The sequence below is a fragment of the Alligator mississippiensis genome, chromosome 5 (assembly GCF_030867095.1).
Source record: "Alligator mississippiensis isolate rAllMis1 chromosome 5, rAllMis1, whole genome shotgun sequence".
NCBI lineage: Eukaryota > Metazoa > Chordata > Crocodylia > Alligatoridae > Alligator > Alligator mississippiensis.
Genome location: NC_081828.1, coordinates 46,532,134 through 46,544,759, shown reverse-complemented (window position 1 = coordinate 46,544,759; position 12,626 = coordinate 46,532,134). Strand labels below are relative to the sequence as shown.

At 44.5% G+C, this 12,626-nt stretch overlaps 1 protein-coding gene across 1 annotated transcript in view; it reads right to left on the bottom strand.

Annotated features, from left to right (window-relative positions):
• Window positions 1-343: 343 nt before the first annotated feature.
• Window positions 344-12,626, bottom strand: part of LMX1A (LIM homeobox transcription factor 1 alpha) — a 121,607-nt gene continuing 109,324 nt past the window's right edge. Inside the window, exons 5-9 of the mRNA XM_006272928.3 lie at window positions 5,435-5,601; window positions 4,561-4,638; window positions 3,988-4,057; window positions 3,268-3,438; window positions 344-2,023 (exon numbers count right to left, since the gene is read on the bottom strand). Of these exons, the coding sequence (XP_006272990.1) occupies window positions 1,863-2,023; window positions 3,268-3,438; window positions 3,988-4,057; window positions 4,561-4,638; window positions 5,435-5,601 (647 nt within the window). The 3' untranslated portion in view covers window positions 344-1,862. The remainder of the gene's footprint in view (window positions 2,024-3,267; window positions 3,439-3,987; window positions 4,058-4,560; window positions 4,639-5,434; window positions 5,602-12,626) is intronic.

Here is a 12,626-nt window from a genome sequence, read left to right as displayed (position 1 = left end):
GGCTGTGCTATGGGCAGGAGCGGGGTGGGTTCAGCTGCTGCTGCTTGTTTAAGGCAGGCAGCAGTGGCAGCACCACCACTGGGAGGGGTGGCTACAGGGGGCTACAGGGAATTTTGAGGTTGCTATAGCCCTTCCAAGCCCCCTCCAAGTGCCGCCCCTGCTAGCAAGGCATGCAGCAGGACACAGAGCTGCTCTGGAGCCCAGCTGGGATCTTGTGACAGTGACAGTGTGGTCCAGAGCTGGGACAGAGCCGCAATCTGAAGCCTGCATACCCCGGGCAGGGGGATGCAGGATGTAGATCATGGCTCTGCCCCAGCTCTGGACCATGCTGTCACCACTGCAAGTTCCTAGCTGGGCTCCAGAGCAGCTCTGTGCCCTGCTGCACACCCTGCCAGTGCTGCTGGAGCTGGTCTCCACAGAAACCCCAACCTCATGCTATCACAGTGCAGCCACGCAGGCAGGGGCTGCTTGGAAATGGAGTCCAGCCACTGGCTGGATCTGCTGTTTTGCCCATCCCTGCTATATGGCCTGCCATTCATGCCTAGGAGGACTCCCATGAAACGTGCCCAGCCCACTTACTCCCATTCAGTTTGTGCTAAAACTTGGAAATGAGGTTACTTAGCTGCCTTGGAGCAGACTGCAAAGTATGTCCATCAGCATGCTTGAGACAGAGAGCCTAGGAGCTCCAAAATGGCTATACTGCCTTACTTAGGGAATTTGGCCTACATAAAGCAAGAGTAAATGAGTGGGACACGCTCTTGGCAGTGCTCTCAGAAGTGCTGTATATACTCACAAGACCAGATACCAGCCTCAATCCTACACACTTCCAGTCAATGGGAGGCTTGCCATTGGCTTCTGTGGGAACAGGATCAGGCCGCAATGAGTAAAAATCTCTATTTTTACACTGACACTCTTTGGACTATAACTGCCCTGTCAGAACACCCAAGGGAATTGAAAGCACCAAAAATCTATTGACTCAAATGAATCCATATTCCTTCCCTGCCACTGGGCTGTTGCAAACTAAACATAAAGTTTATAAAAGTAAATTATTTCATCTTATAACTTAAGTGCATCAAGCATTTCCTTAAATATGGTTCACACTGAAAATAAAGTTACTTTTGCTGTACAGTAAATTTTTGATAGAATTAGGAATAAATTTTGTTGATACAATATGGCAGGTGGGCTGTGCAGTATATACTTGTGCACACACACTCACCTCTACACACTCACACGTGCATGCATGCTCCCATGCACACTCACACACGCACATGCACACACCCCCCCCTACCTCTCAACAGGAGTCTCTCAGTAAGATGGGGAGACATTAGGAGTTTCTAGCTCTCTATATGTGCATGAGAACATCTATATTAAAAGTCCCTGTTGTTAACAATAAATGCTAGAGCTGGTTGTGAAGAAAAATATGGTGAACATGTCTTTGAAAATTTTTCCTATAACTCACCAAAATGTTGTCAGAATTTCACTTTCAAAAATTTGTTGAACTTTTAAAATCTGATTTCTTTTCTTTTTGCTACATTTGGTCAAAAAAAGGAGGGAAGAATTGTGAAGATATTGTAGGAATGGGTTTTTTTCTGCTTCTATTGAAATTTAAAATGTTGTTAAGATTTTGAAGTTTGAAAAAGGTAGACCAGCTGCATTAAATATTTTGAATCTAATACTATGATTCTAATAGAAACCCTAAATTATATGATCCATAACTTATTCAGTCTTTGGAAATACTGAGCTACAAATATTGTTTGACAGCATTCCAGCAAAACAACCTCATTGCCCATCATACCTCAAGTGAATTTAATCTACAGTGTAATGAGCATGGCGGCTGCCTGCCCAGTGGACACAGACAAAGCTCAAGAAGTAAAATAGGAGTTCTGCATGGAGTACAGATGATCAATAGGGTTTCCCACTCTTGACTGCAGGGGTCCAGCTTCTGATGTTGCTAGGAAACAGTCTCCCAGATTGCTAAGTGAGGTATCGTCGCTATCCAGGTCATGGAAAAGGGGCTCAGCACCTTAAATGGCAATAAAGGAACGATGCAAAAGAGTTATCACCAACATGGGGTCGGGCATTAGAAACATCAGAAACATATTTTGCACTTATACTGTCTACTTTCAGGGTTTTTTACAGACACACTGGCCAGTGCAGGGGGTGTTGTCAAACCACACTGCACCAGCCGGAGCTATAAGAAGCACTATGTGCTTCAAAAAGGTGTTGAACTCTTTCTCCACCCTCTTTCAGGGGAATGAAAGAGATATTTTTGACAAGCCACTGACCAGGGGCCACCAGAGCTGATGGTGGACAGTTAGGCATAGGTCAAGGACCCTCTGCTGCCACTTGGTCAGTCCTCATACTCCCCGATCCTGGTCCTTATCACACTCTTTGAGGTGGCTAAAGTTAGCTCTGCTTTACCAGAAGAGGAACCAAGGCCTAGAAAAATGTCATTTCCCCAAGGGATGATCTACCATGCAGGTAGAGCTGAGAGACCAGCTAAGGACAGAGACAAGGTTTTCTTTGGCTAGTGAGATGGCTTTATAAACACAAAACAGATCAGCCCAGTCAGGAAGAGAATGGAACATAATGTCACTGGTCTTCTGAGCCACCCCCCTCTCTCTGGTAGACCCGGGTCCCAGAGAATCACATTGCAATATATACTCAGCTGCAGAAACCACCCATATTGCTTAGCACAAAATCCACTGTCCATTTTAGGACTGCCTAAGCCATCTTAGGTTTTATGATATGCTAACCAACACAACAGTGCTCCTTAGTCTTCAAGTCAGAGGGCCAAAAGAATATAAAGTTGCATTGAACTAAATTAAGAAGTAATTTTGAATCAGCTCTCATGCTGGCCTATCTGATCCATGTTCAGCTAGGTGCTTACACTGCTCTGTTGGACAAGAAACTCAATGCATAGGGAAGAGAATCAGTGGCTGCACAGATCTCCAGGAGCAGGAACAGGTCACCAACAAAGGGAACCTTTTGAGCTAAGCAAGAATTACCTCTACCTCAGTTAATGTAAGGATTTGGGCCTTTATGAGCCAGCATTTCTAAAAGGAAGCATAATTTAGGATTCAGCAAATTGAGATGGTATCCAGTACAGGACAGAAGTGTCACATGTATGCATATATACACACACACGATCACATAGTGCTCAGCTAATATAAACTGGTGAATCTCCACTGTGTTCCAGCATCTGGTAGTGGGAATAGACCAGCTCTAGCACCCAAAGCTCCCCTATGCAAGTACCCAGAGTCTTACCATAGGGATGCATGTGATCTCCTGGCATCTGAGGTGGAGTTAGCCCTTGCCGAAAGGGATCCGAGTTGTAGACACTCTGCTCAATACTCAGCATCTGTTGTGGTGGGGGCAAAGTGGTGTATGGGTTCATGATCCCTTCGAGGTTAGCACTCCCACCACCGTTTGTCTGAGCTGGAAGACAACAGAGGACAAGGCTACGTGTGTGTGGCTACAAGACCTCTCACTTCTAACTTACCTGGGTTATTACAAAGGTTTGCATGCCTATCCTCTCCAAATCTCCCCTTCCCAGTGCCTCATATCCTGATGCATGATGTCCAACCCACGCATCAGGAGAAGATTTCCCCCCCAGTTTACAGGGCTAATGAACCTGGAAGCAATATATGGCAGAATCTCTCTGTGTGTGTGAGCGTGAGGAGGGGAGAGGGGGCAGGCAACTGAGGCAAAGACACTGGGAAGGGGTCAAACTCTGGAGTGGAGCTGGGGCTTCTGGTAAACCAGGGTAGGAGATTGCAGCTAAGAGAGTTGGCGGCCTCATGCAGATGGGTTGATGAGAGAGAGACAGGTAGTAGATCTGAGTGCTGTGCAGAATTAGAAGAATTATAGTTGCTGAGTTAAAGTGGTTGGAAGGGAGGCTCCATGCAGTGGCTCTGTGGTCTCTAGCAGGGCAAGTCGGGTCTCTGGTAGCAGACAGGGGGAGTCCAAGGGTGTTTCAGGCAGTACCTGAACTCAACCGCTGTGTGTTTTGTTGATCTTGCTGCTGCTGCTGTTGTCTTCTTGCAAGTTTCTTCATCTGTTCAGGAAGAAAAGGAATGTAGAGGTTTGAAACCAGCTTGGATGCACTAGCCTGTCAGACACAAGGCAATTGGCTGCACCTTTTTCCTGCTGCCCCATAGAAGAGGGCCTTTTCCTTCAAACATGAGCCTCTTTACAATGGGGCAACATTGTTCCTTTCCCACTTCATAGGGAGGTGGTGAGGGTAAGTTACCTAATGTTTGTGAAGGGAAGAACAGGTTCCTAACTAGGACAACCTTACCTATGACTGACATGGTGATTTTCATCTTCAAAAATGCTTTATGCATTTTTGTCCTGCCCAGTATTTGCACTGGGAGCTCTCTGGAGCAGTACAGTGACAATGCAACTCCCAATTGGCACACATACATTCCTAGTGAGATTTTAGGTTTGTAACAGCCCAGAGCACAACTCTGGGGATTCACATTCCTCTGTCTGGAACATTAATGAAAAGCCAGGGTCCCTGGGCTCTGGTGCAGCACGTATGTAGTCGCTGTTGCTTACCTTTGCTCTTTGATTCTGGAACCAGACCTGCACGACTCTCACACTCAGCCCAGTCTCTGCTGCCAAAGTTTCTCTGACCTTGGAGAAACAACAAAGTAGATGTTCTCATTCTTCTAAGCAGCTCTATTTATTTTGTTAAGTTTCCTTTTGGAGGTGGCAGTGCTTCCCATATAAAATGCTTCCCTCCTTGCTACCTTCCATTCCCCCAACTGTCCCACAAAAGTTTTCAATGACAGAAGCTTACAACCTTACATCTAATACCTAAACTAAGTCCTTCAACTGCAACACCAGTTCTCTGTTTCCAGGGTGCCAAAAAGAAAAGGATCCAGCCCCTGCTTTCTGCAACTTTTCCCCATAGAAACATAGTAGACACAGGACAGACTCCCTTGAGCTCAGTCTAAACCCCAGGCAGCTTCCCTCAGCCAAGGGTCTAAATGATTTATTGGTAAAAATCAAGGTAGCTCCAACAACTTCAGTGGAACCATGTTTATTCACATCAGCTCAGGATCAAAGAAAACTAACCATACAATATTATGACAATATCCATTTGCAATTTGATTATGCAAATCTCATGGCTGTGTGCAAAAATAGGCATGAGTATGTATGGCTGCAACCTGTCTTGATCAGCTCTGACATATTTGAAATCTGCACATACCCAATTATGGTAGCTGCTTTTTAGAACTGGGTTCCCTGTGTGCATACGACTATGCAGGCACATGCTACACACGCACACCACCGACACGAAAGAGCCACAGCAGGCCAGGTCCTCAGCTGATGTCAATCAGCACAGTTCCAGCATCTTCAACGATTTACATTTGCTGGAGAATCTGGCCCAACTTCTACAATATGCTGAGCAGTGGTTTTTTCACAGCACCTTTCTACATGGCTTGGAGGAAACCTCAAATGATGCTTTGAATGCCCTCCGCTGCTGCGTTGTCAAGATGGTCCTGGGTCTCTTGGGCCTCTTGTGATCTTTACTGTCCTCTCCTTTCCCAGGGGTTTGTCCCATTTTGCATAAGCTGTCTTCATCATCACTTTTACCTGTAATAATGAAGCAGGTGCATCAAGACGGTGGACAGAGCATTTCATCTTTCTGCACTGTGTGTTTTGGCTTAGTTGGACTGTATAATTCCTCTTGTTAGGGAATACACCTTAGGCCTCAGACATGTAGGGTTCAATTTTCTGCAGTGTTTGAATGACTTAGGACATTGGTGACCAACTTGCAACATGTGCAGCACAAGTGACACAGGCAGCCTTTGCATTTGACAAGTGGCAGACTGAGGAGGGGGTAGGCAGCCCAAAGGCAGATAGGGCAGAGAGCAGAAAGAAGAGCAGCAGATCAGGCAGGGAACACAGAGCTGACAGTAAAAAGCAGAGCAGTAGATTAGGCAGGGGAAGGAGATTGGAGTAGGACTCAGGGAGGGTGCATTGTTTAATTTGTGGCATGCCTGCCAAAAAGGTTGGCTTATAGATGTAGAAGGTCAAATCCTATTAACTTTCAGGCCCTGGCTTTAGGCCAGTGGGATTTTGGCTTGTAAGAACATGTCTACACTGCATTGGACAATGCTATGGAATGCCCCGGGGGAAACACACCCTGCCCATTCACTCCTGCTCCATGTATGTGGCATGATTAAAAAAAATGCTTTGTAGCCTATACTTCATGAATACTGCAGAGCCTGGGAGCAGTCCTGGGTGTGCCTTGGACACAGCTGAAAAAACAGCTAAGTTATATTTATTTTGGCCTGGTGGGTATCTGGATTGGAAGCAGACAGTAGCAGGGTGTATCCTGTTCATCCTTATTCTGTTCAGCATGCCACAGGCCTAAGTCAGAGGTCAGCAACCTATGCCTTATAGGCCAGATCCAGCCCACAAAGTGATTGGCTCCAGCCCTTTGTGGTATGGGGGACCGGCAGCATGAAATGCAGTCTGGTTTGTCCCCTTCTCTGTCCTGCATTGTGCCACTGATCTTTTCTTCTCCTCTCACCTTTCCCTTGCAACAGCCCTCCCTGCTGCTCTTTTTCCGCTGTAGCAGGTGCTCTTTACCATCCCTGCCAAATTTGACCCTCCACTACCCCTCCCCCCTGCCACCAAGGATGGGAATCAGTGGCCTATAGTGGAGGTGGCAGTGTGTAGCAGAGGTGGCAGCAGGTGAGTTGGACTCTCTAAAAGGTTACCAACCCCTGCCAGTTTTCTCACACCAACTTGCTAGTTCTATCCTATAGTATTATCATCTATAGTATTACCATCATAAGTCAGACCAGGAAGTTTACATTTGTGCAAAAAGAGGTTCATGCTTGACTGATCAGAAGACACTAGGGCTTATTTTCTAATGTACCCCAAACCAAAGCAGCTCTCAATGTGTATTTCTGCAGCTTATAAAATGGGACATAGATTTTTTATCAGGAAGGCAACCAGGTCAAAACATTTGCCTTAGAAGTTTCACACCAAAATAAATGCTAGGGAACTTTTCTCCTGAGACTCAAAACCACTGTAGCAGAAGGATTTTAAAGCAAGAGAAGGAGGGGACAGTCAGTCTTTAGGCTACAGGTGCTGACACCAACATATAAGGTCTTGATGTTCTTCATCATGTAACCTAACCTGTCAATGTGAAAGTGATGTGAAAGGAAAAACGCTGGTTATTTGCTGACAGCACTGCCTGTAGAACCAGAGGCAATAGAAGCATAAATTTATTTTCTGAAAAAATAAAGAAAGCCCTGACATAGCCCACCCCCTCCAACCAAATTCCAAATTCAGGAGATTCAGTAAAAGCATGTATTTATGTCATGCAACGTTTAAACTTGTTTCATAGGTGATAAAGCTTGGTGAGATTTTGAGGTTGCTTTTCTTTTTTTTCCCTCTTTTTGCTCAATCTGTGCTGTTAATTTATGATGCAAGCTCTCAAAGATGAAGGATATATGCTGCGGAGCCAGACACCTGTGGATCCTGGCTCCACACATCAGTGTCAGAGCTAGCAAAAGCAGCAACAGTTTATAAACACATTTCGAGGCAAGTTGAACTTTCATTAAGGGGAAGTAAGCAAAGCCTGGAGCCATTCAGGGGAAAAGCATCTCTGTGGGGCTCTAAGATTTTTAACTTTTAATTTTTCATTTCAAAGTTTAAATCTGAACATTTAAAATTTAACAGCTTTTAACTTAAAAATATGTTGCCTACTTAATAGTTGGCTTCTTTTTTCCTCCAGCAGCAGATCAAGGGCTAGACTGTCTAAAGGAACAGGCAGAGAGGGTAGAACTTTTGGCCATATGCAGTACAAGGAATCTAACTTCGCCTGATGATTCCACCTATTTTCAGCAGGCTGAACAGCCCTATAACTATACAATAGGGGCATAGGATTTCCTGTATTAGATTAGACCACTAGTCTGTCTAACATGTAATCCCCAACTGCTAGTCTGGAAAAAGGGTTGCGTGAATGCACATATACATTTGGCAAAATCCACCCCACAGACAAGCCTTCAGTCACCTCACAATGATTTTAGGGGGTAAAGAGCACTCAATGTCATGGAGACTGCTTATTACCTTGCAGAATCAGGCCCTAAAGTCCTCTTATGACTATTATTTCTTTTAGAGCAGTGACTAGAAGCCCTGAGTGAAGATCACACCCTCAAAATGCTGGATGGAGTATTACACTTAGTGAGAGACAATCCCTGCCCTGAAGAATTTTTTGTCTAAGTAGATAGGATGGAAAAATAGAGGGAGGGGAAACTGAGGCACAGAGATGGGGCGTGACTTGCCAGAGATCACACAGCAGGCCAGTGGTATGGCCTGGAACAGAATCCCAGTTTCCCTGAGTCCCAGGAGAATGGCTAACGTCACCTGGATTCCAGAATAAATACACGCCGCTGTACTAGCAGATTTAAGACAGCAGCAAGTTTGCAGAGGCTGAAGCAAGAACTTAGGACCATAGGATCAGGAAGTACTCCTGAGGGGCTGAGCCAGAGGCTGTTGGATGTAGCGGGGAGAAGGGGGTTTTAAATGCTTTTAAAAATCACCCAACAATATGAAAACCTTTCAAGCCATTCTTGTTCCATCATGGAAGTCATATTGCTTTAAAAAAAGAAAAATACAACCTATGACCTGGGGGATTTTTTAAAACCATAAATCAGGGGCTTTTTAAAGTCTTTCCCCTCCCCCCGACCTTTCTTATCATTTCCTATGACAAAAAATACTAAGCCTTTCTTTCACCTTTTCATTTTTCTCTCCCTCAGTTATTAGGCCAAGCAGCTTTAATTTATTCACCCTTCAGTGTCTCTCCACAATTGCTCTCTGTAATTTATACCCCACACCACTTTGCGTTCCTTAAGCCTGCAAGGCATTTTGGGATACAGTTTGTATGAAAGACGCTACACAAAAGAAAGCTTTATTGCATTCCATAATTAAGGGACCTTATTTATGTCTTAAATACTGTATTGATAAGCTCGTTTATTAAGCCTCAATCAGCAGCTGACTAGGAAGGGATGAAAGCACTTGTGAAATGAGTATTTTACTGCAAAGGAACTCCCCTCTCCTGAGCTGTAAATCAATCATAACCTTTTTCACAAAGCTCTTCCAGGATCCATTTGGGAAGTGTTTACAGTAATTACACCAATAATGAAGCTAAACTGCTTGTTTTAACAACATGATGCAGATGTCAATAGCATGGCCAGGCTTGGAATAGGCATCATTTTAGAAATTAGCAGGATGGAAGGAACCAGAGCCAGTTTTAGAGCGTGTCTACCCTGCCTCTTTGGTGTACATGGGAGTAGCACCAAGAAGCACAGCCCATCTTCTCCCTCTCCGAAATAATGACAGCATGCCATGTAGCCAGCACTGGATGTGTGCCAGGAAGCATGGCTGAGCCTGACAATGGTGCTGGGTATGTGCCAAAGGCAGCTCCACTGCACTTTTCCAGCATTTGGCAAGCAGGCACAATAGGGTAGCATGTGCCTTTCACTGGGGCTCCCAGGCTTGCCGCAGTGGCTACATGGATGATCTTCCAGGGTCTGTGCACCCATGTGTGTTGTGAAGGATGGGAATGAAATGAGTTGGAGGGAGGGCCCTGGTGGAAGTGATGTGGAATGATAGTGATTCTGTGTTAGTGCAATGCAAACTAAAATCAGCTCTGGGAGACTTCAGCACTGAATTAGGAGAGGTGGATGTGACCAAGGAAATTTCCCTTAAGTTCCCATTCCTGTAGGAATGTACCTTTTAAGGGCTGTAACTTAAAGCAAGCTATTGTCTGCTAGATCTCCAGCCCATTTCTGCTGGAAAAAATCTGTGGGTTTATACTGGGCTGTGAAATAGGATAGGATACACTAAAAGGCCTTGCCTTGCAGGCAAATATGTTTCTTCATAAGTGCAGTAGCATGTCAAACTGTCATATTACTAGGGCAGCTGAGATAACCAGGAAAAGAAAGTTCACAGAGACTAGTCATCTGTCCAAGTGAAATGTTATGGAAGCTAATCAGAACTTGAATCAAAGGTGCCACGAATGAGCACAAACAAATTCATAATTACTCCGTTGCATTAGAAAAATGTAAGTTCAGCATCAGCCAGAACAAGGATGTCCCTAAGGTAACATTAGCTAAGGGATGAAGTATAGCCCTATGGTTAGCATCCTACCTGCATCACAGGAGAGTTGGCTGAATTTCCTTCTTTGCCATAGACTCTACGCAAGAGACTCTATGCAAATGGGGATAATTCATGTATCCCAACATTATTTTGTTGACCTTTTTTTTTTTTTTTTTGGCTGTGAGCTCTCAGGGTGAAGGACTGCCTTTCACTATGTATTTGAATAGGACCTACCACAGACATACTCTTATCTCAGTTGGGACCAGTAGCTATTTCTGTAATAAATCAGTTTACTTGGTGAGGTCCTCTTCTCCTGACATCCGCAGTAGCCCCTGGAGAACAAGAATGGATCCTGGCAAACTCAGCTGAGAAGAGCTCCTGATTACCTGACAAAATGCTGCTGAGTATTCACCTTAAAGCACATCTCATGCTGAGGTTGGGGCCTCTCTTGCCATATAAATGGCAATCATAATTAAAACGTCATTAGAGAACATCATGAAATTATAGATTTTAAGGTCAGAAGGGACCACTGTGGTCAGCTGGTCTGACCTCCTGTATAACACAGGTTAGAGGACTCCCCTGAATTAATTCCTGCTTCAAGTCCAATTACTGTGGTGGAACTACAGCATGCTTTTAAAAATTGTCTTGTCATAATTTTAAAATTTCCCAGTGTTGGAGAATCTAGCACAACTCTGGGCACACTGTTCCAGTGGTTAATCCTCCTCTCTCTTAAAAATGTGCACCTTATTTTGAATCTGAATGCATCTAGGTATTGTTTCTATCCACTGGATTTTGTATTACATTTGCCTGCTAGGTTGAAGAGCCCTTTATTAGCAGATTTCTATTTTCTCTGTAGATACATCTACCAGACTGTGATCAAATCTCCCTTTACTTTCTCTTAGGCAAGCTAAATAGTATGAAACCCTTGAGTCACTCACTGTAAGGCATGCCTTCTAATCCTTTAATCAGACTTCTCTGCACCTTCTCCATTGCATTAGAGAAACATAGATACCAGAGGCAGATGGGACCTAAAAACGTCACCTAGTCTAGCCTCCTGCCTCAAGAAGCTATTACTAAACCTTTTCTGACATTTAATAACCTTCTTGAACTTGTGCCCCATAAGTGGACTAGGTGTTTTGGAAGTGGCTGCACCAATGCCAGATACCAAATGCTTACTCATAACCGATACACCATAGATCACACTACCCAAGAAATCAGGAGCAGCATGATGCTGCTAGCAGGATCATGCTGCCAGCATATGACCAATGTTTTTATTACCAGTGCCTTAGTGTCTGGAGGCTGCAGTCTAGGATTGGGGCCTCACCATGCTAGTTACTCAACACCAAAATATTAATTAGATGGCACCCGCCCCCAGAGATCTTGCAATTCAAGTATAAGACATCAGGAACATGACAGACAGATGTGGGAGCACAAGGTAATGTTGATATGATTTTGGTTTTGGACAAAGTACACATTTACAACTGTATAACTTGCATTGTTTTTCTACACTGATATAAAACTTCACCCAGTTCTGGAGCGGATAGATAAGCAGCTATCCTGTGCTAGCTTGACACCAAAGGTGCTCTTTCAGTGACTTGCCATGTGGTGGCAGGGAAAAATTTGCCTTAAGCTATCTGGGGATAATACTGGACAAATGATGGTATAGATCTGTGGTTTTCAACCAGTGATCCATGGACCCGTGGGGATTTACAGACTATGTCTAAGGGGTCCACAAAAGATGACTATGATCAATCAAAAGTATACAAATACCCACACTTACCATTTAAAGGGATCTGCACCTCCATTAAAAAAATTTTAGATGAAAAAAGCTGAAAACCACTGGTATTATAGACCCATGTCATTTAGGCCTTGTTAACAGTTTTTCCTAGTCTGGTGGCAAAACTTTGCATTTGTATCCAAAGTTCCTAGGTAGTGGCAGAACCATCCTTTTCCCTGGCAGAGTTAAACTAACTCTGCTGAGGATAGCAAGGCTTCGGCTGCCATCTAGTAGATAGTCTAAGGCAGGTGTAGACATTCCCATGAGTTCTGGTGGCTGCCATGCCATGGTCCCTTCAGCAGCAGGTTTCTAACTAAGGTGCACTTTTTGCTCCAGCAACACAGCTGATGCGGTGGAGCCCTGTGGAGTTGCCAGAAGGGCATGGATATGCCCAAACTCTGGCAGCTTGACAGTGGTGGCTACTGTCTGCTGCCAATATTTCTGGCTTCAGAATGAGGTGACTGTAGGCAAAGTCTTACACAGCTAGAATGTTATCCTGGATTCTTTCAGAGGTAATTCTATCTCAGACAGGGCAAAATTACATCAATGTAGGGGGGCTTACCACGTCTGTCTGCTCCTTTTTTCATGACAGTAAGAAAACCCAATTATATTGGTGTAAGTGGGTCATCTGCCCCAGCCCTATTATTAACATGATAGTACACCAGCTGCCAAACAGTTGTGCTTCCCTCATTCCACTTGCTCATGGCATGTGCTGCCATTTTGC